Source organism: Danio rerio, chromosome 4, assembly GCF_049306965.1.
Source record: "Danio rerio strain Tuebingen ecotype United States chromosome 4, GRCz12tu, whole genome shotgun sequence".
In the NCBI taxonomy this organism is placed as follows: Eukaryota; Metazoa; Chordata; class Actinopteri; order Cypriniformes; family Danionidae; genus Danio; species Danio rerio.
In genome coordinates, this window is record NC_133179.1 from 59,275,173 (window position 1) to 59,300,447 (window position 25,275).

Genomic DNA, 25,275 nt, shown 5'->3' on the forward strand with positions numbered 1-25,275 from the left:
CCTGAGATCAGGACAGGTAGCCTATCTGATGTTAATGTATATGATATATAAAGTATTTGGCACAAAAGCCCTGGGATCGGGACAGGTATCTTAAGTTATAACAGTATTAATGTAATCTGAGAGGTATCTTAAGTTAATTTGTTTAATAAAACATACACTGACTTCACATGAAACCCCTGCGATCAGGACAGCTATTTAGTACTGCATATAAAAGGCATTGGACACGAAACCCCTGCGAATACATACAGGTATCTGAATCAAACGGCTGTTTTCACAATCTGCGCATGATCCGTGACCTATGCAAATTCACAGATAGGCCACGCCCACCCGATGACGCAGTAGCGGTTACGCTGTACTGAAACCCCTGGAAAAAAGTGCCTGCCGCAGAAAGGTGGTAGGTAAAATGTGCTCCAGCTAAATGTGACAAATTTAGTATTTTAACACATATTAATAACACATACAAGCCCAATATGAACATTACGTGATGTTTTAGATCAAATCTGTCGAGTGATTGCCGTGTGTGACCTACTTTGTGTGGTTAAATTTGCTCATGCTATGTGTAGCTGGAATGATGACATTATTATGTGCAGGGGGGATTTCTTACTATTTGTTTGGGGTTTTTTAGATGCATGTTTAAATGCATACTGTTGCCAGAGGATGTATATTTCTGTTACAGAATAAACAACGCAGAATGCAGTTCTCTGTGTCCGCCTGAGTGATTTGTGTCATCAGGAAGAGAAGCGTTACATGTGCATTTCCTGTAGTAAAAGTGCACTTAATAACTCTTGGTGATAACTAAAATTGAAAAATGTGTGTAACATATTTGTGTAATTTAATAATCATATACCCTCTCCTCTGTTGATTTTGTTGTGTTAGAAAACTACATGCTGGTTCTTGTTAATAAAAAATAGTGTTGTGGTAACAGCAGTGTGTGTGTGTGTGTGTGTGTGTGTGTGTGTGTGTGTGTGTGTGTGTGTGTGTGTGTGTGTGTGTGTGTGTGTTTGAGTGTGTGTGTGAGAAGGCTCCAGAATACACAGCCAGTCTTGAACAGAGAGCTTGAGTTCAGTCTTTCTGCTCATCAAGTCGGTCATAACTCTACACTCAGTGTCTGAATCTTCCTCAGCACATCGGCTTTCACATCGCTATAACTGATGCGTTTTAGAAACACAGCTATAACAGTCAGAGAAACATGTGCTGATCTCCATGATGGTGAGGTCAAATTAAATATCTTTAATAAATATAAACCTCTGTTCATTGTCAAATATTCTTACAGAAATGAAGTCAAGCTGTACTCAGTGAAGCTGCTAATGCTGTTATTTGATTGAGTTGTTTAATCCTCTGTTTTAGTTCAGTTGGTTTGGTTTGACGCTGTGTCTGTAGTTTGATTTCTTCCTTCAGTTTCTTCTTCCTTCAGTGATTGTGCTTGTTAACAGCAGGTGTTCATCAGCAGGTGTCTGAATTCACTTATTTGTGGTCATTCACTCTGTCCAGTGGACTAAACTAATTGACTAGTGTAAGGGCCGGGTGAATGAGGGTGTAGGGCGAGATCAGACACTCTGATTAGTTTCTTAAAAACAGGGGTTTTCTACAAAGGTAGATACATGTTCCTCTGAATGACAAGGAGGCAAATCAGCTTCTAACGCCGAGAGGGTTATTTTACCTTTATCTAACTCTAGAATTTTAACACTTTACTCTGAATTACCACAACACTTGAAATTTAACACCAATGAATTTGCCGTGTATTCATCTCACTACATCTAAAAGTGTCTCCACAGATTGTGGTTCAGTCGTTCACAAGCATTAAAATGAGTAAAATATTATTTTAATAATGAAGAATATCTGGATAAGCAAAAGATCATAAGTGTTACTATAAACCCTAAATGAACCCAGTTTACCTCTGCACACTACATCCGTGCCTTTAAATAATATATTCAGCTTCATTTATTGTGTTTCCACTAAACTATTTCATCTCATCAAGAGGGAAAAGATGTATAATCATGAATCTTGTTCTCCTGCAGATCTAAATATCAAGGTTAAATCATATATAACAACATTTATATTAGAAAAATCCTATTTGCAGATTTGTTTTCTGCCCACAGCAATAGTTTAATGAAACATTATATTTTCCCAGAAGTTGTGTTCAGATATCTACAGAATCTTTTCTTAATAAAGGAAATAAAAGCCATTTAAAACAGTGCATGTCTCATCAGCTGGTTAAAGGATGACTAGAGGAAAATGAGCTGTGTTTCTGTTTTACTCTACTTTAACAAGCAGAAAACTCACACTGACTTATTATCGTATTGTTCTGAACATTTTGAGAAATGACGACGATAAAGGGTGTCAAACATCTGTAAATGAGTGATCATTATATAATCCAAACCTTTCATTAAAGCTGTCCTGTTCTCATCTTACAGCAATTTAGACAAGCTTTTACAACCATTTCAATCACTGACTAATCGATATACAACCACAGCATCAATAAACACACTGCCTTAACAATGTATTTTAATCTATGTGAATAAAGACAGATTAACAGATATATTGATTAAATAGGAGAGTGATCACCAAACACCTTCACTAATAGACAGAAAATACAGTTAAACTCAAATGAGGAGCTGCAAACAATAAACAATATACAAACTGCAAGAACTAGGGCGACACGGTGGCTCAGTGGTTACCACTGTCTCCTCATAGCTTGAAGGTAACTGGTTCGAGCATTAGCTGGGTCAGTTGGTGTTTCTGTGTGGACTTTGCATGTTCTCCCAGTGTTGCCGTAGGTTTCCTCTAGGTGCTCCGGTAAGTAGGCGGTTCATTCCACTGTGGTGACCCTTGATAAAAATCAGGGACTAGGCCGAAAAAGAAAATGAATGAATGAACATTTCAGCTAAATTAAAACTGTTTTGGCTTCAGTTCTGACTAATCTAATGTATAAACACACTTATATTATTGAACAGCATCCGATAGAAAGTAATAATTCATCAGAGAGATCTGTAAGGGGTGTACTCATTTCCATTTCCATCTGTAATTTTATTTTATTGGTCCAACACTGCTTTAAATATTTTTCAGAGACCTCTTGGATTTATTTCAAATACCTTTTTCTCTATTCTCATATATGTATTATATGACTATATTGCGGCAATCATTAAAATGATTTAAGAGGTTATCATTCGCCTGGATTAAAATATGTAACAATGTGGTATTGAGTAAAACATCATACCCAAATGAAAATGGTTTATTAAATAGTTTTTTTTAAATGAACTTCTTTCAATATTTCTATATTGAGCCAAAATAATATACCATTCAAATCGTGTTGAGTGTTTATAATATTTAATATTCATTGTGTATGATTTTAAATTATTTGTAATTGAACATTTATTCACAGGTTGCGTCATAGATAGATTTAAAAAAAATGTACGAGACAAGCTTTACATTAGAAATGGGTCATACAACACAGCTAATCGTTTATTGTTTTATTATAACATTTAAATAAAGTTAAATATTTAATATTCATTGTGTATGATTATAAATTACCTCCCAGATAGCACACATGCGTCGCAGAGACGTCTGCTGGACATCCGCGTTTTCATCTGGGAGACTTCTTATTCAGGGCGTTTGCTCATCTGGAAAACGTCGCATAGACGTCCTTGTCATACATTCAAACAACGTCTATGCGATGCATTACAGATGTTCATTTTTAGAATGTTAGGTCTGTGAGACATCTTATTTATGTAGCATAGACGTCGTTTTTTTTATTTGTTTATTTAGATATTCCTTCATTCATACTGCTATAAATAACAGTTACAGGTACTCTGATTATACATCCGTCTTCACATATATAATAAGCTAAAGTATATCCACTCAAAATGAAAAACACAACGGCTGAAGAATTATTTGTAGAATTTTATTATATTATAATTGATTAGAATTCATATTTTTTGAAGCAAACAAAACCAAATAGCAGCAAATAAATAAATAAAAAAAAACAACTGGCTTAAGAGGCCATTCTTCCTGGGGCCAAGCGGAGAAAGTCTTTCAAATATTTTTCGGCTTCTGCCTCTGTTGGAGACGGAAGCACGTGGTTCCTCATAGCTGCACCTGTTAAAAAAAGAATAAAAATAAAGAAATTAAAATAAGGCGGTTTTAAGAAGGCTCAGGGGGTGTTTTATTTTATTGTGAGCCTTTTATTTTTATCTGACCAAAATTAATACACACCATGTTAATTATTGCATTTGACTACATAATAATAATATAGAGTGGAAGAAATAATACTATGATTGTTTGAAATGCGTTTAGCTAAATGGCATATCGTCTATTTTAGATAATGATCGTTAACACCATTTTTTAAATCAGTTTAGCCTACCTTTATTTGATTGCTGTTCATTTGTTGTTGAAATACGGCTTAGATTGGAAATATTTTTACTATTCGATCATGCACATTCCTCATGTAATCAATATCATATTCTTTAAAACGTTACTCTCAAATAAATTAAGCTATAGCTTTGAAAAATTGATGTCAAATAGAAACGAGAGGTGCAAAAGCTTAAATCCGCCATAAAATGAATAAAGAAAAAATAACAACAACAAAAAACAAGTGTACTTGCATTAGTATGCACTTGGACAACGTGGTCAAATTCAAGGAATCGACTCTTTTGTGTTCGAAACTTCATCACTATTGCGCATGTCTCCTCAAAGCATCACACTCAGCACGTAGAAGACACCAGTCCACGCGGGAATACTGAGGTAAGCAGTCTGATTCATTGTTATTGATATGTGTGGTCAGTAAAATATTTATTCCACTTTGTTTGTAGTAAATTTAACAAGGTAATAACTTTATTTAGACGAATAAAGCTATGTTTAAACACGTTGTGATGACAACTGACCAAGCAGCAGTTCAAGGTGATTAGGGCTAACTTAAATTTCGGGAAAATTTATTAGATTAATATCATACGACAAATTGACTGCTAAATAATGAATACTGTAAAAGTGTACATATGCATTATACTGTAGTGCTGGGAGATTATTCGAAAATCGAAACCTAAATCCATAACCGACATATATCCCCACGTGGCGATTTAATGCACGTACCGTCCACATGTACTTCAGCAAAGCTCAAGCGAATGCAGGCAATGTGATTAATATTCAGAGGCATGACAGATTTTCTTTTTGATTATTATATGACCTATAATTTGTGAAGCATAACTCACTTTTCTTTAGCGTATATTCATAATCAAATCGACTGAGGTTTTGTTTTTATTATTTCTAGTTATCACATACAAGGTAGGTGCAGTAATCAGCACTATCGCCTCACAGCAAGAAGGTCGCTGGTTCGAGCCTCGGCTGGGTCAGTTGGCATTTCTGTGTGGAGTTTTCAATTTCTTCCCGTGTTCGCTTGGGTTTCCTACGGGTGCTCCGATTTCCAAAGTCCAAAGACGAGGTATGGGTGAATTGGGTAAGCTAAAAAAATGGTCCATAGTGTGTGTGTGTGTGTGTGTGTGTGTGTGTGTGTGTGTGTGTGTGTATGTTTCCCAGTGATGGGTTGCAGCTGGAATGGCATCCGCTGCGTAAAACGAATGCTAGATAAGTTGGCGGTTCATTCTGCTGTGGCGACCCCGAAATAATAAAGGGGCTGAGCCAAAAAGAAAATGAATGAATGAACATACAATGTAAGCTGTCTTTTCGTAAAGAGAAGCATGCACACACACGCACTTAAAATATTATTGTGAACAGCAATGTTCACATTATGTACTTTTTCACAATGCTTTATTATTTACTATTTTCCAGACACAAGTTATGCTTGTTAAAGATACTTGTCATTTTCCACTTTTGACATGGAAATATTTTTTTAGGGAAACTTTCTTTTAACACTAAAACTGAAATGTTTAGTAAATGAATAAATGGAACTTGATTAAGTACAAAAAATTACTTGGAAAATAATATAATGATTCAATATTTCAAAAGGAGGTAAAGTGTTCAATCAATCAAGGTTTTGATTTAAGGTTTAATCTCCTTGCCCTAATATACAAGAATGAACAATTCTCCACTTAAAATAATGATCTAAATTTTATTTCTAAAACACTCTTGTGTATTAAATATCATTTTACAATATATGAACAGCATATGCTAGCTCGTAAGCTTATAGCACACTGATAACCATATTATGTGTGTACAAGGTAATCATGCTATAGAGATATACTGGCAGTTCTGTCTTATAGGTATTATCTCAACCGTTCATTGCAAGACAATTGAACATACCTATCACAAGTGTCCCAATATTTGTGTTTTTTAGGCCTCTTTTATCTCCTCTTCCACACCAGTTGAGCTGTTTGGCCACTGGACCAAACACTTTGGAGGCTACACGTCAAATGGTTTTTTTCAGAGTTTGTCCTCCTCTCATGGATAACCTCTTCATCTTAAAAATAAAAGGTAATATTAAATCTTTACAGACAAAGTGCAAGGACTATGGCCCAGTTTTACAGACAAGGATGAGCTTAAGTCTGGACTATAAGTCTTAGTTAATGTTAGATATAAAACTTCTTTTATAAAAATGCATGTGAAAGAAAATATAAGCACGATACTAGTGTGCATCTGGTAACAAAATAATGGCAATGAGATATTGTAAGGCATCACACAGCTCACACATACATTTTTAGTTTGGGACTAGCCTTAAGTGTTGTCTGTGAAACTGGCCATATAATAAAGATTTACTTAACAACAGCTGTAAAACCTTTAAATCTTAAATATTCGTACCACCTTCTCCATCATTGGTTTTTCAGCTAATTGCCTTTCCAGTTGTTCAAGGTCCTCCATTGTTTCAATAGAAAAGGTGTCATCCTCAGTGTCCACCACCATTTGACCACTTGACCGAGGGGCAAGGGACTGGACCACTGAAGTTAGATGGGTAATCTTCATGTCCAGCTCATTAAGCTTCTCCAAAATTACCCTCTCCACAGCTGCAACACAGTAAGTGAGTTAATCTCTATTCAACTATATGTAAATATTTTTGAATTATTATTATTATTCTTACCACTTAAATTTCACTTACGTGTGCATTGACTGGAGATGCAGCTCCATCGGCTGATACCAGAAGTATCTGCAAGCAAAATCACTTTTGAACGATTCACAAAAATATTATGAGGATATTATAATAATATGCTTGAAACCTTAAACAATAAAAAAAAACTATATCCATCTAATTACACATTGTTTTTCTATGGCTAAAATGACTTAAACTATTCACAGAATTCAGAAAAGCAAAATTGCAAAATTGAATTAAGAGGAAATAAAACAGAATTTTAAAAAGCAGACAGAAGCCAACTCCCTCTTGGTCTGTGCTTTTACGTAAAATAGTTTTTATGTGAATTTTTCTGTGCATATGAAATCATTAGGTCCCCAAAGTTATTGAAAGCATAAATTAACAAAACGCTTTAAAATAATTTTCAAACTAGTAATTTATAGGTAATGATAAATTATATATTGTACTCTAATACATTAATATTCTGAATACAGTGAGTTTTTTTACTTTCACTATAATTAACGAAGTGTTTTTTGTTGTTGTATAGTGTTGTATTTATTAGGTTACAAGGAAATAATTAGATAATGTTTTGCGAACAGCTTATTAACCATGGAAAATTTCACAGAAAATTGGAAAATGTCATTGATTAGTTGCTTTGAACAAGTTTCATATTCAGTGTTGATTAATATGTTTACAAATAAATTAAAAGGATGTACATTTACTTACGTTTGCACACCATTAAGTGGTTATAAACATTTGTTTTTTTTTGTTCTGCTAAACACAAGGAAGGTATTGTGAAGAAAGCTAAAAGCCAGTGATTATTGACTTCTATAGTAGGAAAATGCTATGGAAGTAAATGGTTACAGGTTTCCAACTTTCTTCAAAATATCTTCATTTGTGTTCAGCAAGAAGGAAGAAAGTTTGGGTAACACTTCGTAACAACTGCACACTGAATCATGCATTTAGCATTAGCAAATTGTTAATTAATTTGCAAGAAATTTAATTAATTTGTTAAGATTTAACTACATTAATAGATGTTGGTTAGCAGTATATAAATACAACTACAAATACTGTATAAAAACATAATAATAATAATAATTCATAAGAAGTAACTGTCAATTAAAAAAACAAATGACTTACTCTTCGCTCTTGCCAGGGTACTTGAAGGTCTCAGCTCAGAAGTTGTGTCTTCTGTGTGATTGTACAGACAATGTAACATTACCATGTTAATAATTAGAAACTAATTTGCTATGTATGTTTTATTGAATGTTCTTGCACCTCGATAGCTCGATGGGTGGTCCCCCCAAGCATCTTCTTGCTCATTTACATGGGACATGCTTATTGGAAAAACTGGTGCTGAGAAAAAGGTCAAGTTGGTAAGTTGCATTTGCTACTATGACACTACATAAAATGTATATAATTTATTTATTTTTTACACTTACTCTGCATTTTTCTTTGATCTGCTGATGGCTTTGGATCTTGGACAGAGTATGTGTTGTCTAAATAATAAAAAACAAACAAACAAAAGTATAAAAAGGTTGCAAAAAATTACAATAAATGTGTTTAGGATTTCCTCTGTATACTTCATTATTGTTTTATTTAATCTTTGATGGTAGAAACATGTAGGTGATCAGGTCACCCATATAGAAATCTGATGCATGTAAATATACAGGGTGATTCAAAAAGAATACCACAACTTTTAAAATCAAGAACTCTTCAAAGAAGAGGAGGTCATATTGAACATCTATGAACTTGTTTACTACTAAAAAACTTTTAAGGACTTCACACTGATTATTTACCCAAGGTTCCATCATGTTTCTTTGATTAAATACAGATTTTCAAAGTTGTGGTATTCTTTTTTTAATCACCCTTTATATAGAAAACAAATAATTGAATTAAAAGTTCATATTTAGACTTCACATGCAATATTTGTCATTGACCACTTATATATTTGTTAAACAACTGGAATTACAGATATGTATAGATATATAAATTTTATATTAATAATTAATATTTTTAGGTTTTAATAATTACATTTAATAAGATATATATATATATATATATATATATATATATATATATATATATATATATATATATATATATATATATATATATAAATATTTTTTTCTGTAGAATGCTTTAAAATATTATATTTGTACATTAGGTTTGTCAGTACTAAAGTCAAAATAATTTAGCTAAATAAATTTATATTACGGTTCAAAAATATATACAAAAAACCTCTAAAATACAGGAAAAAATCAAGAGAAACTTAAAATAATATTACATTTATTATTATTATTATTATTATTAGTTTACTTTTTTGTGCAAATACTCATTTGAATTTAAATTTAAATTGTTTTTTTATTCCTAAAGATGTTATGTGGCCAAACTTGTATTTTAGTGCACATAACTGTTTAATAAACATCTTTTATTTAAATGAACAAAAATATTATCTCTGTTTACTGAAAAATAGATTACAATATTCCAATTCAAAAGGAGGTGTACTCATATGTGCTGAGCAGAGTGTGTGTGTGTGTGTGTGTGTGTGTCTGTGTGCGTGCGTGTGTGTGAACATATCTGTACATATAATTCCAATCGTTGAAAGATAATATTTGTAAGCAGCACAGCCATTTTTGCAATATTTTAAAATGTATATTGCATAAATAAAATATATTTTATTTGTAAAATCCTAATAGGAACTTGCATGGCATATATGTAATTTGCATAAATTTAAATGCAACAGATTTCATTATGGGCAGGTATCGCATTGGTGATCTGCATATGAGAAGCTCTGTCTTTATTGAGCTTTCTTGACATTTGACAAAATGGTACTCTTTCTACTGTTGTAGATGAATTGTGTTCTCTTTTTTGTATTTTAGTCTTAGCTTTACAGCCTTGTTTAATCAAACATTTTCTTTTTTACAATACAGCTAAATGAAATGTGACCGTAATTACCCGAAGTGAGACATACAACTTACATGGTGCTCTGTCTTGTAAAGGCCGCAGGACAGAAAATGTGTCCTCTGTTGGATTGTACAGAAAATGTTGAGTTACCTAGTGTGAGTATGTGGAGCAATTTTCTTATTTCAGTTCTTATTTCAAATACCAATGAATCTGTTATTATTTATTTTGTTTTTTACCTTGATTTTCAGGTTGGGGTTTATCCCAAGTGTCTTGGTGCTCCACTTCCTGGCAGAACCTCACAGGTACGTCTGGAGCTGAAACTGCAATTATTTTCTTTGCAATTATGAAATGTTATTTGACATTTTTAATTGTAATACCTGGTTCGGAGAAGATTCAGTCTTTAAAGAGGCTTTCAACTTTTGGCAGAATAAGCAGATCATGAAACATACAATTTTTGCACAATTATTATGAAAGTCGATATCTGGTTATATTGACTGTGATAAGGGAGTCATGGTTTTAACTGCTAGTAACAATGAAAATTTAAGGATAGGAGAAGGATTTAAACTCTGATGACTTACTGCAAGATTCTGAAAGATAATATCTTTTAACAGTTACAAGAGGAAGTGGTCCTGTCCTTCTAGACCAGTTCTCAACCTATGCCTATGAAGTTCTCCGTGTATTTCAGTATTTCAGCTTGTGGTTATTTTTGAGTGGGTACATTTTGAGACATTGTATCCCATTGTGTCATTCTTTGACACAGAAGCTGACACATTGTACTTGTCAGTGACTAAAGGGTTCCTGATGCTTTCAAACTCTTTCAATGATGAACCGGATGAATCTTTCAGTATAGGAAATTAATTTTGAAATGAACACTGAAAACTTCTGGAAGATAAATTCTTTAAACCGATACAAAGGGAGTGGTGCTTGTCCTTTCAACCTATGCCTATAAAAGTCTCTGGGCATTTTACAACATTTCTGCGTGTGATTCTTAAGTGGGTACAATCGATACATTGAGTCAAATTGTGTCATTCTTTGACACAGAATCTGACACATTGTACTTGTTTTGGCTCTGGCAAACTGGGTTTCCTAAACTATTCACCTTAATAACTGAAATCCTATTTTATAATATTATTTTCTTCTCGGCCAGTTGATTGTGACTCTTTATGTTTAAATAATGTCAGTTTCCCCTATGAGCATTTCTTGTCCAGTGGACTCAATTTAAAAATTAGCTTGTGTTGCACTTTCTCCTAGCCACATAATATACAGTTGAAGTCAGAATTATTAGCCCCCCTTTGAATTAGTTTTTCTTTTTTTATATATATTTTTCAAATGATGTTTAACAGAGCAAAGAAATTTTCACTGTATGTCTGATAATATTTTTATGTCTATATATTTGTTTTATTTCAGCTAGAATAAAATCAGTTTTTAATTATTTAAACCCATTTTAAGGTAAAAATTATTAGCCCCTTTAAGCTTTATTTTTTTCTGATAGTCTACAAAATAAACCATCATTGTACAATAACTTGCCTAATTAACCTAACCTGACTAGTTAACCTAATTAACCTAGTTAAGCCTTTAAATGTCTCTTTAAGCTGTATAGAAGTATCTTGAAAAATATCTAGTCAAATATTATTTACTGTCATCATGGTAAAGATAAAATAAATCAATTATTAAAGATGAGTCATTAAAACTATTATGTTTAGAAATATGTTTTAAAAATCTGCTCTCTGTTAAACAGAAATTGGGGGAAAAATAAACTGGGGGGCTAATAATTCAGGGGGGCTAATAATTCTGACTTCAACTGTATATATATTCAAGTCACTTTTGCTTCAACAATATATATATATATATATATATATATATATATATATATATATATATATATATATATATATATATATATATATATATTTTAATAGAGGTACAATGTACTTCTATTAAAAATAGGATCGGAATATTACATTTATTTATATTTGTGCACAAACTGTAGGTGAGTGTTGTCTATTCAGCAATCAGAATCATGAACCAGCCTGTCATTGAGTCAGCCTTTTGAGTCATGAATGCTGTGAAGTTACAGCTTTTACAGTTTGTAGTTACAGTATTCATTCAAAGCGAGTTACCTTGACTAGTGGAGGGAGTTTCAAAACAGGCCTGCTGTTGCTTTTCTGTAGCTTTTTGTTGGTCGCGGACAAATGCTGTTGAAACATTACAGATGAAACAGATGTTATATCTGTCTCACAAACAAAAATTACATTGTACTGCACAGATCTTTATAGCTTGAGAGTGCTGTTGCTTCTAATTAGCAATTAAAAGTTATTTGTGCCTCTTAAAATGTAATACTCAATTTATGAATGTAATAACAGTAGTTTTTTGCAAAATGTTAAAAGAACAATATTACTGGATTCAGCTGAAAACATTATGGTAAAGCAACATGTCACAAGAGCTTGTGCATTACATTTAATTTACTGTGATTAAGGAACATTCTTGAGCATATCACAAAGTACTTAAAACATCAAATATCTGTTTTACTAATTAAAACTTACAATTGCAAAAACTGTTAATTGTTTTACATGATGTTAGCTGAGGTCGTACAAGGGGACCTGGAAAAGAAAAAAACTGCTCAGTGATCATACATACACTTTTGACTGGCAGTAATATAAGTGGTGTATTTTTACCTTTTGCCCTGATATGTCTTGGGGGTGTTGGAGCTTTTGGTGCAGGTGGGACCCTTGGTGTTGGTAGACTTTTTTCTTTATTTAGTTTCTTTTTTTTGTGGGGAGTATCGCAAGGCTCATCATCTGATGTGTATATTTTCTTTCTATGAGCACAATCAGGGTAGTTAATTATACAAAGCATGATTGGATTATAACAATGTCTTGTTTTTTAAATGTAAGAAGAAAAAAACACAAACTTAAAAATAAGTTCAATATAATTTTTCTAGTAAAAGTTTTCTTTCCATCATTCTTAGGAAAGTTAGGAAATGGCCAAAATATAATAGTAAAAATAACAAAACCTTTTGCTTGTTTAAATCTGGCATAATTGTGGATTTGCGTGTTGCAAAAAATGCAAACAAACAGTTGATGATACATTTAAAACTAAATATACCTGATTTACCTGATAAGTGTGATTGAGATGTAAAAACTACGGCTGAATTTGATATTATAATTAAATATATTTACCTTTGTTACTGTTGTGATGAGTCAGAAGGCATTGAATCCATTTGCAAGCTTTATTAAGAGCACACATACAAACAAACACAAAGGGGCAATCCAGGAGACAGAACGTGGGACAGGCAAAAGTTCAAAGGCAGGCAGATATCTTACTGGTCAGAATAACAGGCTGGAGATCAGGGGCAGGCAGATGTCTTTCGTAATCGTAGAACAAGCACAGGGTCAGAAACACAGATCAGTCCGAAGCAGGGAGTATGGAACGCTCAGAAATGACAGCCAGGCAAATCAAGACTTCGCAACGAACCGGAGCGTGAGTGTGGTATATATACACGAGAGCTGATGAGTTGCACCTGGACCGTAATCAGTGCCAGGTAGCAGGGCTTATGGGATATATTAGTCCGTGAGTCGAATCAGAATTCTGGCGATGGTTCCCTCTGGTGGTGCACAAGAGGGTTGGCATCGCCCTCATTTACAACAGAACCCCCCTCCTGCGAGCGGCTCCTGAAGCGAGAAGGCACCTGACGCCGGGGTCTACCGCGCTGTCGGGGGGCTGGTTTCTCTGGGAACCTTTGATGAAACTCTTCCGTGAGAGTTGGGTCTAGAATATCTCTAGCATTCACCCAGGACCGTTCCTCTGGACCGTACCCTTCCCAGCCACCCCGACGTCGAGAGTCCAGCACTTCTCGAACGAGGTAAGCTTCCTCGCCCTCGATCATGACAGGTGGAGGGGTCCTGGTTTCCGATTCCTCCTCAACCGCCTCCTCTCGTGGACCACCAGCGGGTTTGAGTAATGACATGTGGAAAGTAGGAGAAATACGATAATGATTAGGCAAGGCTAAGCGAAAAGACACTGGAGTAATCTGGCGTACAATTTTGAATGGCCCTACATACCTGGGACTGAGTTTTCGGCAGGGCAATCTCAGACGAAGGTCTCGTGTCGACAACCACACCCACTGCCCCGGTTGATACGTGGGTCCCTGGCGTCGGTGACGGTTCGCCTGAATCTCTCTCCTCCTGACTGCCCTCATGAGATGTCTGTGAGCCTGGTTCCAGACATCCTCACTCCGCTGCAGCCAATCCGTGACAGCAGGTAACTCAGTGGTTTCTCCGGACCATGGAAACAGGGGTGGTTGGTAGCCAAGAATACATTTGAATGGCGTAATACCCGTGGCTGGCTTTATTAATGAATTTTGTGCATATTCTGCCCACATCAGATAGCGACTCCAGTCGTGCTGTTGCTGATGACAGTAGGAACGTAGAAATCGAATGACTTCTTGATTCATACGTTCAGTTTGGCCGTTGGATTGAGGATGGTACCCTGAGGTGAGACTAACATTAATATTTAGATTTTTACAGAGAGCGGACCATACCCGGGAAGTGAATTGGGATCCCCTGTCTGAGACGATATCATCAGGTAAGCCAAACATTCGAAATACATGATTGCACAGGGCTTCTGCGGTTTCAAAGGCAGAGGGCAATTTGGGCAACGGTATTAGGCGACAAGCCTTGGAGAAACGATCAACCACCGTGAGAATGACTGTGTTGTTCTGGGAAACAGGGAGATCCGTAATGAAGTCCACCGCTATATGGGACCAAGGCCGTTGCGGAACCGGTAGCGGTTGTAACAGGCCAGCAGGGGTTTGGTGAGATGCCTTCGTGCTTTGGCAAATTTTACATTTCTGAACATAATTAATTACATCCTTCGTGAGGGACGGCCACCAGAAACGGGCTTTGACTAACTCCAAAGTTGCAGTGATGCCTGGATGCCCCGAACTGGGAGTGTCATGAATATGGGTCAGTAATCTGGTACGTATGTTATTGGGTACAAAAATCAGGTGATTCGGACAGTCTACTGGAGGGTTGTTTTCTCGGTTGGCCTCTTGGATCTCGGTAAGTATGTCCCACTGTACTGGAGCCACTAGTAAGTTCGTAGGAATAATGGTTTCATCACTAATTGGGGTTTTATCCTCTGATAGCCTGGATAGTGCATCTGCCTTACTGTTTTTACTCCCTGGTCTATAGGTGACAATGAAGTCGAATCTGGTGAAGAACAAAGCCCAACGAGCTTGTCTGGGATTTAGACGTTTGGCTGAGCGAAGATATTCCAGATTCTTGTGGTCAGTTAATATGGTGAATTGCTGACTAGCCCCCTCCAGCCAGTGTCTCCATTCTTCCAGGGCTAATTTCATTGCCAGTAATTCGCGATTTCCCACATCATAGTTTCGTTCTGCGCTGGTTAATTTACGGGAGAAGAAGGCACATGGATACATTTTGGATGGTTGACCCTGACGTTGAGATAACACAGCACCGACTCCTGTGTTGGATGCATCCACTTCCACAATGAAAGGTAGGTCTGGGTTGGGATGACGGAGAATAGGAGCTGTGGTGAATTGAGTCTTCAGATCGCTAAATGCTTGGCGTGCTTCAGAGGACCAGGATAGTTTGTGGGAATTTCGTTTGGTCATGGCTGTTAATGGTGCGGCTATTGAACTAAAGCCTCTGATAAACCGTCTATAGAAGTTGGCAAAACCTAGAAATCACTGCAACTCCTTGAGATTCTGGGGTAACGGCCATCGTTGAACTGCCTGTACCTTCGTATCATCCATGGTAATCCCTTCTGCACTGATGACGTATCCCAAAAAGGCGATCTGTGTCTGGTGAAATTCACACTTCTCTAATTTGGCGTACAGACGATGTTAAATCATGCGTTGCAACACCATACATACATGTTCAACATGTTCCTTCATCGTGTTTGAATATATGAGGATGTCGTCGATGTAAATGATGACCCAGCGATCCAGCATATCCCGAAAGACATCGTTCATAAAAGATTGGAACACGGATGGACAGTTTGACAGGCCGAAGGGCATTACCGTGTACTCGTAGTGCCCCCTAGTGGTGGAAAACGCGGTCTTCCACTCGTCACCAGCACGGATTCTGACAAGGTTATATGCACTGCGAAGATCAAGCTTGGTATAATATCTAGCCTTTCTTAATTGTTCCAGGGCAGGAGGTACGAGGGGTAATGGATAGCGGAATTTTACGGTGATTTCATTGAGCCCTCGGTAATCAATACAGGGACGTAAACTGCCATCTTTCTTCTTTACAAAGAAGAATCCAGCTGAAGCAGGAGATGTAGAAGGTCGGATGAAACCCTTGGCCAATTCCTTGTCGATATATTTAGACATTGCCTTGTGCTCAGGTTGTGACAGAGGGAATATTCGACCCGTTGGAGGACTTGAACCTGGAATTAACTCAATAGCACAATCACTTGGTCGATGTGGGGGAAGTTGAGTAGCTTTTTGTTTGCTAAAAGCTTCATGTAAGTCATGGTACTCAATGGGGATTAGTTCATCAACGAGTTCAGGTAACACATTGGTGGTTCGTAATGGAATTTTGTGAATGGGCTGGATGCACTGTTTCATGCATGACTCACTCCACTGCAATATCTGTCCGTCCCTCCAGGAGATATGAGGATCATGTCGCCTTAACCAGGGCAGTCCCAACACCAGTGGATGATTAACTGAATCAATAATGTAGAATTGCATTTCTTCAATATGTAGAACACCAACTTGTAACTGTAGCTTATTCGTAATCATACGGATGCGTCCTTCACCCACAGGACGACCGTCTAGTGCTTCCACTGCAAGACAGGAATCATATGAGCTGAGAGATAGTTCGTGACATAAAGCAAATTTCTTAGATATAAAGTTTCCGGCAGATCCAGAGTCGACAAGAGCCGTAGTATTAATCATTCTTTTATCAAATTTAATAATCACAGGAATCAGTACACTGAAAAGTGCAGGAACATGGGAAGGACTCACCGATTGAACTGGTGTCTGAGGTCGTACGCTGCAGGTGGATTTCCTGTGCCCTGATTGACCGCAGTACAGGCATAGATGATTTTGCAATCGATGCATTCTTTCTTCATGGGTGAGACGGGTGAAACCCAGTTGCATGGGTTTATCAGGGGGCGTGTCACTTGAAACATGGAGCTGTGTGCGAGGATTTCTACGGCTGCGAATCAGATGATCAAGACGGATGGTAAGTTCAATGAGTTTGTTCAATTTCTTTCCTTCGTCACGGCAAGCCAATTCAGATTGTAGATTGGTATTCAGACCCCGTCTGAATAGTGTCTTCAGTGTATCCTCAACCCAGTTAGTTTGAGCGGCGAGAGTGCGAAATGACAGGGCGTATTCTGCAGCTGTGTTACGCCCCTGTGTAAGAGAAAGTAACTGCTCACCGGGGCTTCTCCCATCTGCTGGGTGCTCGAACACTTCCCGAAATTGCTTGAGAAAAGTTTCAAATGTGGGATAGTTACATTCCTCCTCCTTCCATATCGCTGTAGCCCATTCCAGCGCTTTCCCCGTTAACAGGTTGCATACAAAAGCCACCCGACTAGAATCAGTGGGATATAATGCAGGTTGTTGGTTAACAAATAGTTTGCATTGCAATAAGAAGCCTTTGCAGCGAGAAGGTGAACCATCAAACTTTTCAGGAAAAGCTAATCGGGGACTTACGGTAGCCGGAGCATTGGAGACATGCGTTGGTTGAGAAGCTGTCATGGTAGCAGGCGGGGTAACTGCAGGATTCGGATGACGGAGTTGCTGCATAGCTCTCACCAGTTCCTCCGTGAGAGAAGTTAGATGGGTGAGTTGTTGATGATGGGTGGCTAACTGAGTGGCTTGAGCGGAAAGTTCAGTCGAGACTTGTGCTAAAGCTGCTGGATTCTGTAGTGGCGAAGTCTTCTGTTGTGATGAGTCAGAAGGCATTGAATCCATTTGCAAGCTTTATTAAGAGCACACATACAAACAAACACAAAGGGGCAATCCAGGAGACAGAACGTGGGACAGGCAAAAGTTCAAAGGCAGGCAGATATCTTACTGGTCAGAATAACAGGCTGGAGATCAGGGGCAGGCAGATGTCTTTCGTAATCGTAGAACAAGCACAGGGTCAGAAACACAGATCAGTCCGAAGCAGGGAGTATGGAACGCTCAGAAATGACAGCCAGGCAAATCAAGACTTCGCAACGAACCGGAGCGTGAGTGTGGTATATATACACGAGAGCTGATGAGTTGCACCTGGACCGTAATCAGTGCCAGGTAGCAGGGCTTATGGGATTTTGAGTCCGTGAGTCGAATCAGAATTCTGGCGATGGTTCCCTCTGGTGGTGCACAAGAGGGTTGGCATCGCCCTCATTTACAACAGTTACTCACATGAACTTTGTTTAGCTTCAGAAGACTGAATATTGTTGTTAAAAGTAAAATGTGTGTTTTGACAACTTACTTCGGAATTCTTTTTGCAGGCATTTCAGATTCCGAGATGTCAGATGTGTAGCATGCCTGTTTCCATTTCTTTGAAATCTTGTCAAAAGATGCTGAAAGAAATAAAGTATGTAACAATTCATGAATGCAGTAGTCTATGGAATGTCATATATTATTGAATTTATCCTTTGTTTAATATTGTTTATTTACAATGTACTTCTGTGTACCTGACTCGTGTAGAATTCTGGCCTGATGCTTGGTCCAACCTTTATCTGGTTGTGGTGCCTCCATCAACCGGACACTCTTCAACACCCTGTCTATCTCCTTGTATGGAGGCCACCACGAGTGACCCTCTGAGTACCAAGACTTTGCGACAGGTCCGGTACTCCCTTCGTGAATGAACTCCACTATCAGGTACATTTTTTTTAAGCTGCAAGAACGTAGAGCCCCATAGTGTTGAAAGACACATATTAAATTTCGGTTGTTTATGTGCATGATTCAAATACACAAAATACATTTCATGCAAAATAATGATGCAAGTTAATATTGAGAAATTTTTTCCCAAGCACATATTACCAATTCCAGACCACATCAATCTTAAGAACCACTACTACTTTTGTATTCATCATTCATTATTGATATATAATTTTCTGACAACACTCAAAGTAAAAAATGCTTTAAATTCAGGTGTTTTACTGATAAAAATATAACTTGGACTGAAAAGTTGCAAAATTATTAAATGACGGTGAAAAGAAGGCAATACTAGAAATTGCAAAATAAAGTAATGACAACTATTTTGGATCATTTGAATCGAGCTATTTTCACTTTCTGCCTTCATATAATATTACATATTGGTTATAGTTGTAATTAGGGCTTGACATTAATACTCGCCAAACCACCAAATGCAGGTAGATTTCAGCTGTGGCGGGTAAAGACTGCCATTTCCACTAGCCACTTTGGCTGGTTGAAAATAATTTTTTAATCGTAGTTTTCTTAAAAGCAGGGTTCAACAATAAGGATGGTCCAGTTTTTGGGACAGTAGACAGGATTGTCAGTGTCCTGACCAGGCCAGTGCTGGCTTATCACTAAATATTATAATTTCAGTTTTTTACCGTTTATCAATATGCATGCAAATGTGATAAAAAAAATTATATATATTTATTTTTTTCAAAATTAGTGGTATACACAGTAATGAGTGGAACAGCAAATTAGATTTTAGAATCAAGAAGCAGCATGATTGACAAAAACAACTGTGTTTATGCAAAACAAAAGATAGCAGATAAATACCAAATGAGAGCTTGATCATACACACTGTGAGACACAGGCTATTCTTACTCACTGAGAGATGTTTTTGAGAGCCGAGTGTTTAAAATACTTGTGCACTACCGTGTCCTTGCATGTAGCAATCCTCCTTGGAAATGAAACTGGTGTGATGGATTCTATTTGAAATAGACTGGACAAAAGTAATTCTCGTGCATCCACAGTCCTTCTGCTTTCAAGAGCTTTAGATTTAAAAACAGGTCTTTGTAAGCAGCAGTGATTGCCACTTTAACCATTGTTTGAACAGATTATTAATGTGCCTAATGTTAACTGTGTGCACATGATTAATATTTCATTATCACACATGGTTTGTTTTTCACCTGCTTTCTTTTGCTTGCAAGTCAATTTTCTGCATATAAAATATATTTTCCCAACAACAAAATTGTGGCTAGTGAAAAAGGCAAGTGGCTAGTAACCTTGGAAACTACAAGCCACAGTGACTGGTGATCAAAAAAAGTCAATATCAAGCCCAGGTAGTGATTAAGGTTTACAATTTTCAAAATGCTCTAGGAAAAAATATGATCAGAATATCAACTTGCACAATAATTATACTCGCACTATACAGTATATGTGAAAAAACAAAAATGTGGAAATAGATAGATACTATGTGTGTAAAGGTTAAACTGAAACAAAATAATTTCTGCAAGGGACTAAAAAAAGCTTTCATTTCAATATTTTCAATCTTGCAGAGATGGATTGGTCCTGAGATGACATCAGTAGGTAGATGCCAAGTGTGGAGGATGGAAGCGTGGGGATAGTCAAAAAGGAGTTAATGTTTGCTGAAGGTAGTGTAGACCATGTAAATGCCATGCTTTTCTGAAATTATGTTTTGCAGCTTTGCAACCTTTCTGCCAATATAGACAAATGGTTTGCCTGGTCCAGTTTCAGAGTATATGGGCATACTCACTCTAGGTGCATTTCTGAGGAATGCTATCCTGTTTTCCAGGTGCACACCATCCTGAATACATGTTTCACACCCATGGTAACCTGGTTGGCCATTTTAGAAAAGCATGTTGCAAAAGCAAACTTGAATGTTAACTTTAGTCATTCAAATTCAAAGCCATTTTTTTTAACTCTTTGATTTCAGAGATTAGGTCTTCGAGATACTCATTCAGGGAGCTAGTTTTACAGTACCTTCAGCCCACAATAAATCTATTGGCACATGTTCCCCCTGCACCAAGTTTTAAACTTCTACTAGACTGAGCCAGCATTGAGCAAATGAACTCTTGTAGAGAGGAAGACCATCAATGCTCACCTGGAACTTAAAATTTTTATCTTCCTTAAAATGTACATGTTGTCATAGAGGACCCTTGAAATGGATGCCATTGAACCAAAAGTATATCACTGGCCCTGTGCGTTCAAAGAGAACTCATGTGCAAAAAGAAGGCTATTCTTTTTGAACGCACTTTACCTAATATTGTCCTTGTATCTTTTGGCAGACTCGGATTGTAATTGTGAATGATTATGAGTAATTCATTTAGTGATGCATGTGTTAATTTTTTTTTCTGTTTCCCATCTTGTCAAAGTCATCATTGAGGGGACTTGAACTAGTCAGATTGACTCGTTTATGAAGCACTTGCCAGGATGATACTGCATTCAGTCTCATTAACATGGGACAAACAGTCCAAGAAGTCAGTGCCGTCTTCAACAGTGCTGCTTGTCAATGCCACCATACTGTTCCCTCAATAGTGATGCTTATAACACATGCATTGAATAAAGCTGTTTGTCCACCTTGGCTTTGGCTTTTCTCCTGTTGTGTCCAGTAAGATTGTTTTTTTACAATCCGTAATACACACACACACACAATGCATTGCCCTAACATGCTAAGCCTGCATTGGTTTTGAAATTCAGTACTTTAAGACCCTTAAGCAGGTCGCACACCAGAAGCGCCGCTCCGCAGCGCGCCACGCAGCGCCATGCATTTTAGAATTCTAAACATAGGTTTTGATCAGAATACACACACAGGTGCTGCAAGTCGGCAGCGCCACGGCACAGGACGAAGTTCATTTTTCAGCCTCGCCACAAAGCGGCATCTGATTAGTTTAATGTTAAATATCATTCGAATGTGCGCATCTAGTGTGTGATGCTTTAAACTGTCATGTGCGCGCTGTGTCGCGGCGCTTCTGGTGTGCGACCTGATTTACATCACACTGCTTACATGTACGCTTACATTTAATTGAACTTTATAAAACTGAAGCTTGGTAAAATAATTGGTGCATATTAGATGGGAGACATCCAGAATGTGCAGTGTTATGAGTCTCCAAGATTTGAAATTTTAGAACCACTTTCTTGATGACCAGTAGTTCTGTCACAATAATTACACGTACCTTATTTTTGAGGGACAGAATGTGTAAGTGTTAATGTAGTTGTCAGTTGACTGTAGGGAAAAGATAAAACAGGTAACGTCAGTTTTGTCATTGTCATGCCTAGAAACAGTATAAAAAGCTTAATAAATGTATGATTACTCCTTTTTATAAAATGTTTGTTTAATTGATCTAGAACTAAACCCATAAGAATGCCTATATTCTGCTACTCCTTTGAATGTATTTTTTATCCTACCCAAAATTACAGGGACAGTTCGTCTAAGAATGACAATTCTATCACCATTTACTCACCATTCACTTGTTCCAAACCTGTTTGGCTGTCTTTTCTCTGTTGAACACAAAAGAAGATAGTTTGAAGAAAGCTGGAAACCTGTAACCACTGACTTCTATAGTATTTGTTTTTCTACTATGGAAGTCTATGGTTACAGGTTTTCAGGTTTTTTCAAAATGTCTTATATTTTATTCATCAAAAGAAAGAAAATCATAAAAGTTTGAAACCCCTTGAGGGAGAGTAAATGTTGAGTGAATTTTCATTTTTGATTGAATTGTCCTTTAATCTCAGGAGAACAAATTTGGAAAAAAATTAAGGTGAAACTAAAAAACTAAGGGCTAAGGATTATTTTATTGATATATTTATTTGAGTTTTTTTTTCTTCGACTATGGTTTAAGTTGAGGGGTTTCAAAACAGTGGACTATGGAGAGTTATGTATTTAAAACCATGCTGATTTTTTTAATTTAAACTGTTGCTAATGCTACTGTAAATATGGATTATGAAATGAGGGTGGTTTTTATAAAGTTTAAAAAAGTAACAAGAAGAAACAAGAAGTGGGTTATATACTATTTAAAGATTTGTTTCTGTTTTCTGAACTTGACAAAAAATTGTAATGAGATTTATTTGTTTTTGGAAAAGAACTAGAGGATAATAGATTTAAATCTTTATTGATATTTTTAAGGTTTATATGATAGAATTTAGTGGGCTAAATGGTAGTTAGTGATCCCGATTTTGAAAGAGGTCCTAATCAATAGGTGGCACTGTGGCAGTAATACGCTTATAAATAAATCTGTATGCAAAACGGCAATGTCTAGAAGAAGACAACGATACGGTGACCACAACCAACACGAGGTTCACGGCTCTACAGGTAAAACAATTTACTTTGTGTTTCATGACATGGTGTTATTTTCCTATAGTTTATGTGTATGTGGTTTTAGTCACGGGATAGCATTAGAGCAGGGAATTCGGTATTGCGAGAAAAGTTCATAAAAATGGTCACTGTTAACACGGATTATAATCCGTTTTCATCTATATTTGGTGCTGACCACTGTTTTTCCACATAAAAAACTTTTAATACCATTTTGAATCCGGCACATACTTTATTAGGCATAACTAACATTTATGGTTGCGTTTGGAGGTTGTGCAAACTCTGGACAGTAGTCCTTCAGGATCGAGTGAGTCTGATGATTATAGCATGTAAATAAAGCCTGTTTAACCAGTTTCGTGCTTATTAAACCTATAAGTTCGATTTCATACAGGTCACTGAAGCATAGACCATAGGTCACGTGTTACTATTCTCAATGTTGTTGAACCAAACTAATCTACGACATAACTTATGGATTTTAAATACAGAAATTTTAAAAGGAGAACCTTATAGAAAGGCAATAGTGGACTTGATAAATACTGAAATACAAAATGAGATGTATCATGAAGATAAAAGAATATGGTGGGATAACACAAAATATGAAATTAAAAAGTATACGATTAAAATTAGTAAATCAATACAAAAAGCAAAAGCACATGAAGAAGTAGAGGTTAGAAAGGAATTAAAGGACAGTTTAAATCAAGAAAAAGTAAATATAGAGTGAATACTGCACTGTAAAAAATTGCTGTTAAAAAACGGTCAGATTCTACGGTAAAATAATGTTTTTTCACTAAAACAGTAATATTCTGTTAAAAACAGTGCTTTCTGGGTAACATTTTTGTTTTCGAGAAAGTAACCAACAGCAGAAAACTGTGAGCTAATAGAGTTCAGATTCGATGTTTTGAAGTCTGTGTTTGAAATCACGCTTTGTGTCCTTCCCAGCTAACATAAGACCAGCGGGCCACTGGCGGCCCGCCGGCGGCAAAGTCGGCGGTCCACCGGCGGGTGCCGCCCGCGGTCCACCGTCAATTTGCTCATCGTTATTCCAGCGGCCCACCAGCGGCTGCCGCCGCTTTTCCGACGGTGGTCCGCCATCGCACCGCTGGTTTTAAATAAGTGTCTGCTGGCGGCCCACGGTCGGTCCACATGCCATTTTAAAATATTATATTAGCCTTTACAATTGTATTCAATATGTCCAATAATGAAATCAAGTACAAAATACTTAATCATTATAACATTTATTTATAATACTGCATAACGAACATACATTAAACACTTAATGAAATGTTTCAAAAACACATGTTAACAAATATAACAAAATAAATATAAAATACATATAAAATACATACAAATATAATATAACAACATACATACAACAGTTACATTGTACAGTAGTTTTATAAGTAATGTTAATGGTTTAAATATGAACTAATATGAACAATACCTGTACAGCATAATTTATGTACAGCAATTACTAATGCATTAATAAAATCAGTCATGCTTGTTAACATTAGTTAATACATTGCGAGTAAACATGAATAAACAATTAACAACTTTTTACCATTCACCAACATTAGCAAAGATGAATAAATACTGTAATAAATGTATTGTTTAATATGTTAGTAAATACATTAACTAATACATACAACCTTATTGTAAAGTGGTAGCCATTTAACAATGAGTTTTCTATAATAAAGACAAACTTTGAGACTTCTCATTATAAAAATAAACTATTAAAAACATTATAAATAAATTTGTATTATTTATATTTTAACATTATTATAATTATTTATTATAATATTATAATAAATTATAACATTCTTATGACATTTAACGTTATTATAAATAACATAAAAATAAATGACATTGTGAATAAATATTAACATGCATATTACAATAAATGTAAACGTGCATTATTATTACAAAATCAAACTAAAACATCTGGAGGTTATTAACAACTACACTGGGGCAGCACAGTGGCAGACTGTCACCTCACAGCAAAAAGGTTGCTGGTATGAGTCCCGACTGGGTCCGCTGGCATTTCTGTGTGGAGTTTACATGTTCTCCCTGTTTTGGTGTGGGTTTCCACCACAGTCCAAACATTTGTGCTATAGGTGAACTTGAACATAGTGTAGAAGTGTC

At 36.3% G+C, this 25,275-nt stretch overlaps 2 protein-coding genes and 1 long non-coding RNA gene across 4 annotated transcripts in view; all 3 read right to left on the bottom strand.

The window, feature by feature from the left end:
- The window catches only part of LOC137491106 (uncharacterized), a 1,257,671-nt gene that overhangs the window by 318,125 nt on the left and 914,271 nt on the right, over positions 1 to 25,275 (bottom strand). The gene's annotated exons all lie outside the window — the stretch shown is intronic.
- Positions 6,727 to 16,758, bottom strand: LOC137491135 (uncharacterized). Its single transcript, XM_073946767.1, has 10 exons — positions 12,595 to 16,758; positions 12,463 to 12,519; positions 12,040 to 12,114; positions 10,156 to 10,239; positions 9,994 to 10,038; positions 8,455 to 8,511; positions 8,291 to 8,368; positions 8,153 to 8,203; positions 7,043 to 7,090; positions 6,727 to 6,950 (listed from the first exon to the last, which is right to left on the bottom strand). The coding sequence occupies exons 1-10, from the start codon at positions 12,773 to 12,775 to the stop codon at positions 6,727 to 6,729; spliced, it is 900 nt and encodes a 299-aa protein (XP_073802868.1). The 5' UTR covers positions 12,776 to 16,758.
- Positions 18,376 to 20,560, bottom strand: LOC141381871 (uncharacterized). Its single transcript, XR_012402745.1, has 2 exons — positions 18,581 to 20,560; positions 18,376 to 18,466 (listed from the first exon to the last, which is right to left on the bottom strand). It is a non-coding gene; the product is annotated as an uncharacterized lncRNA (long non-coding RNA).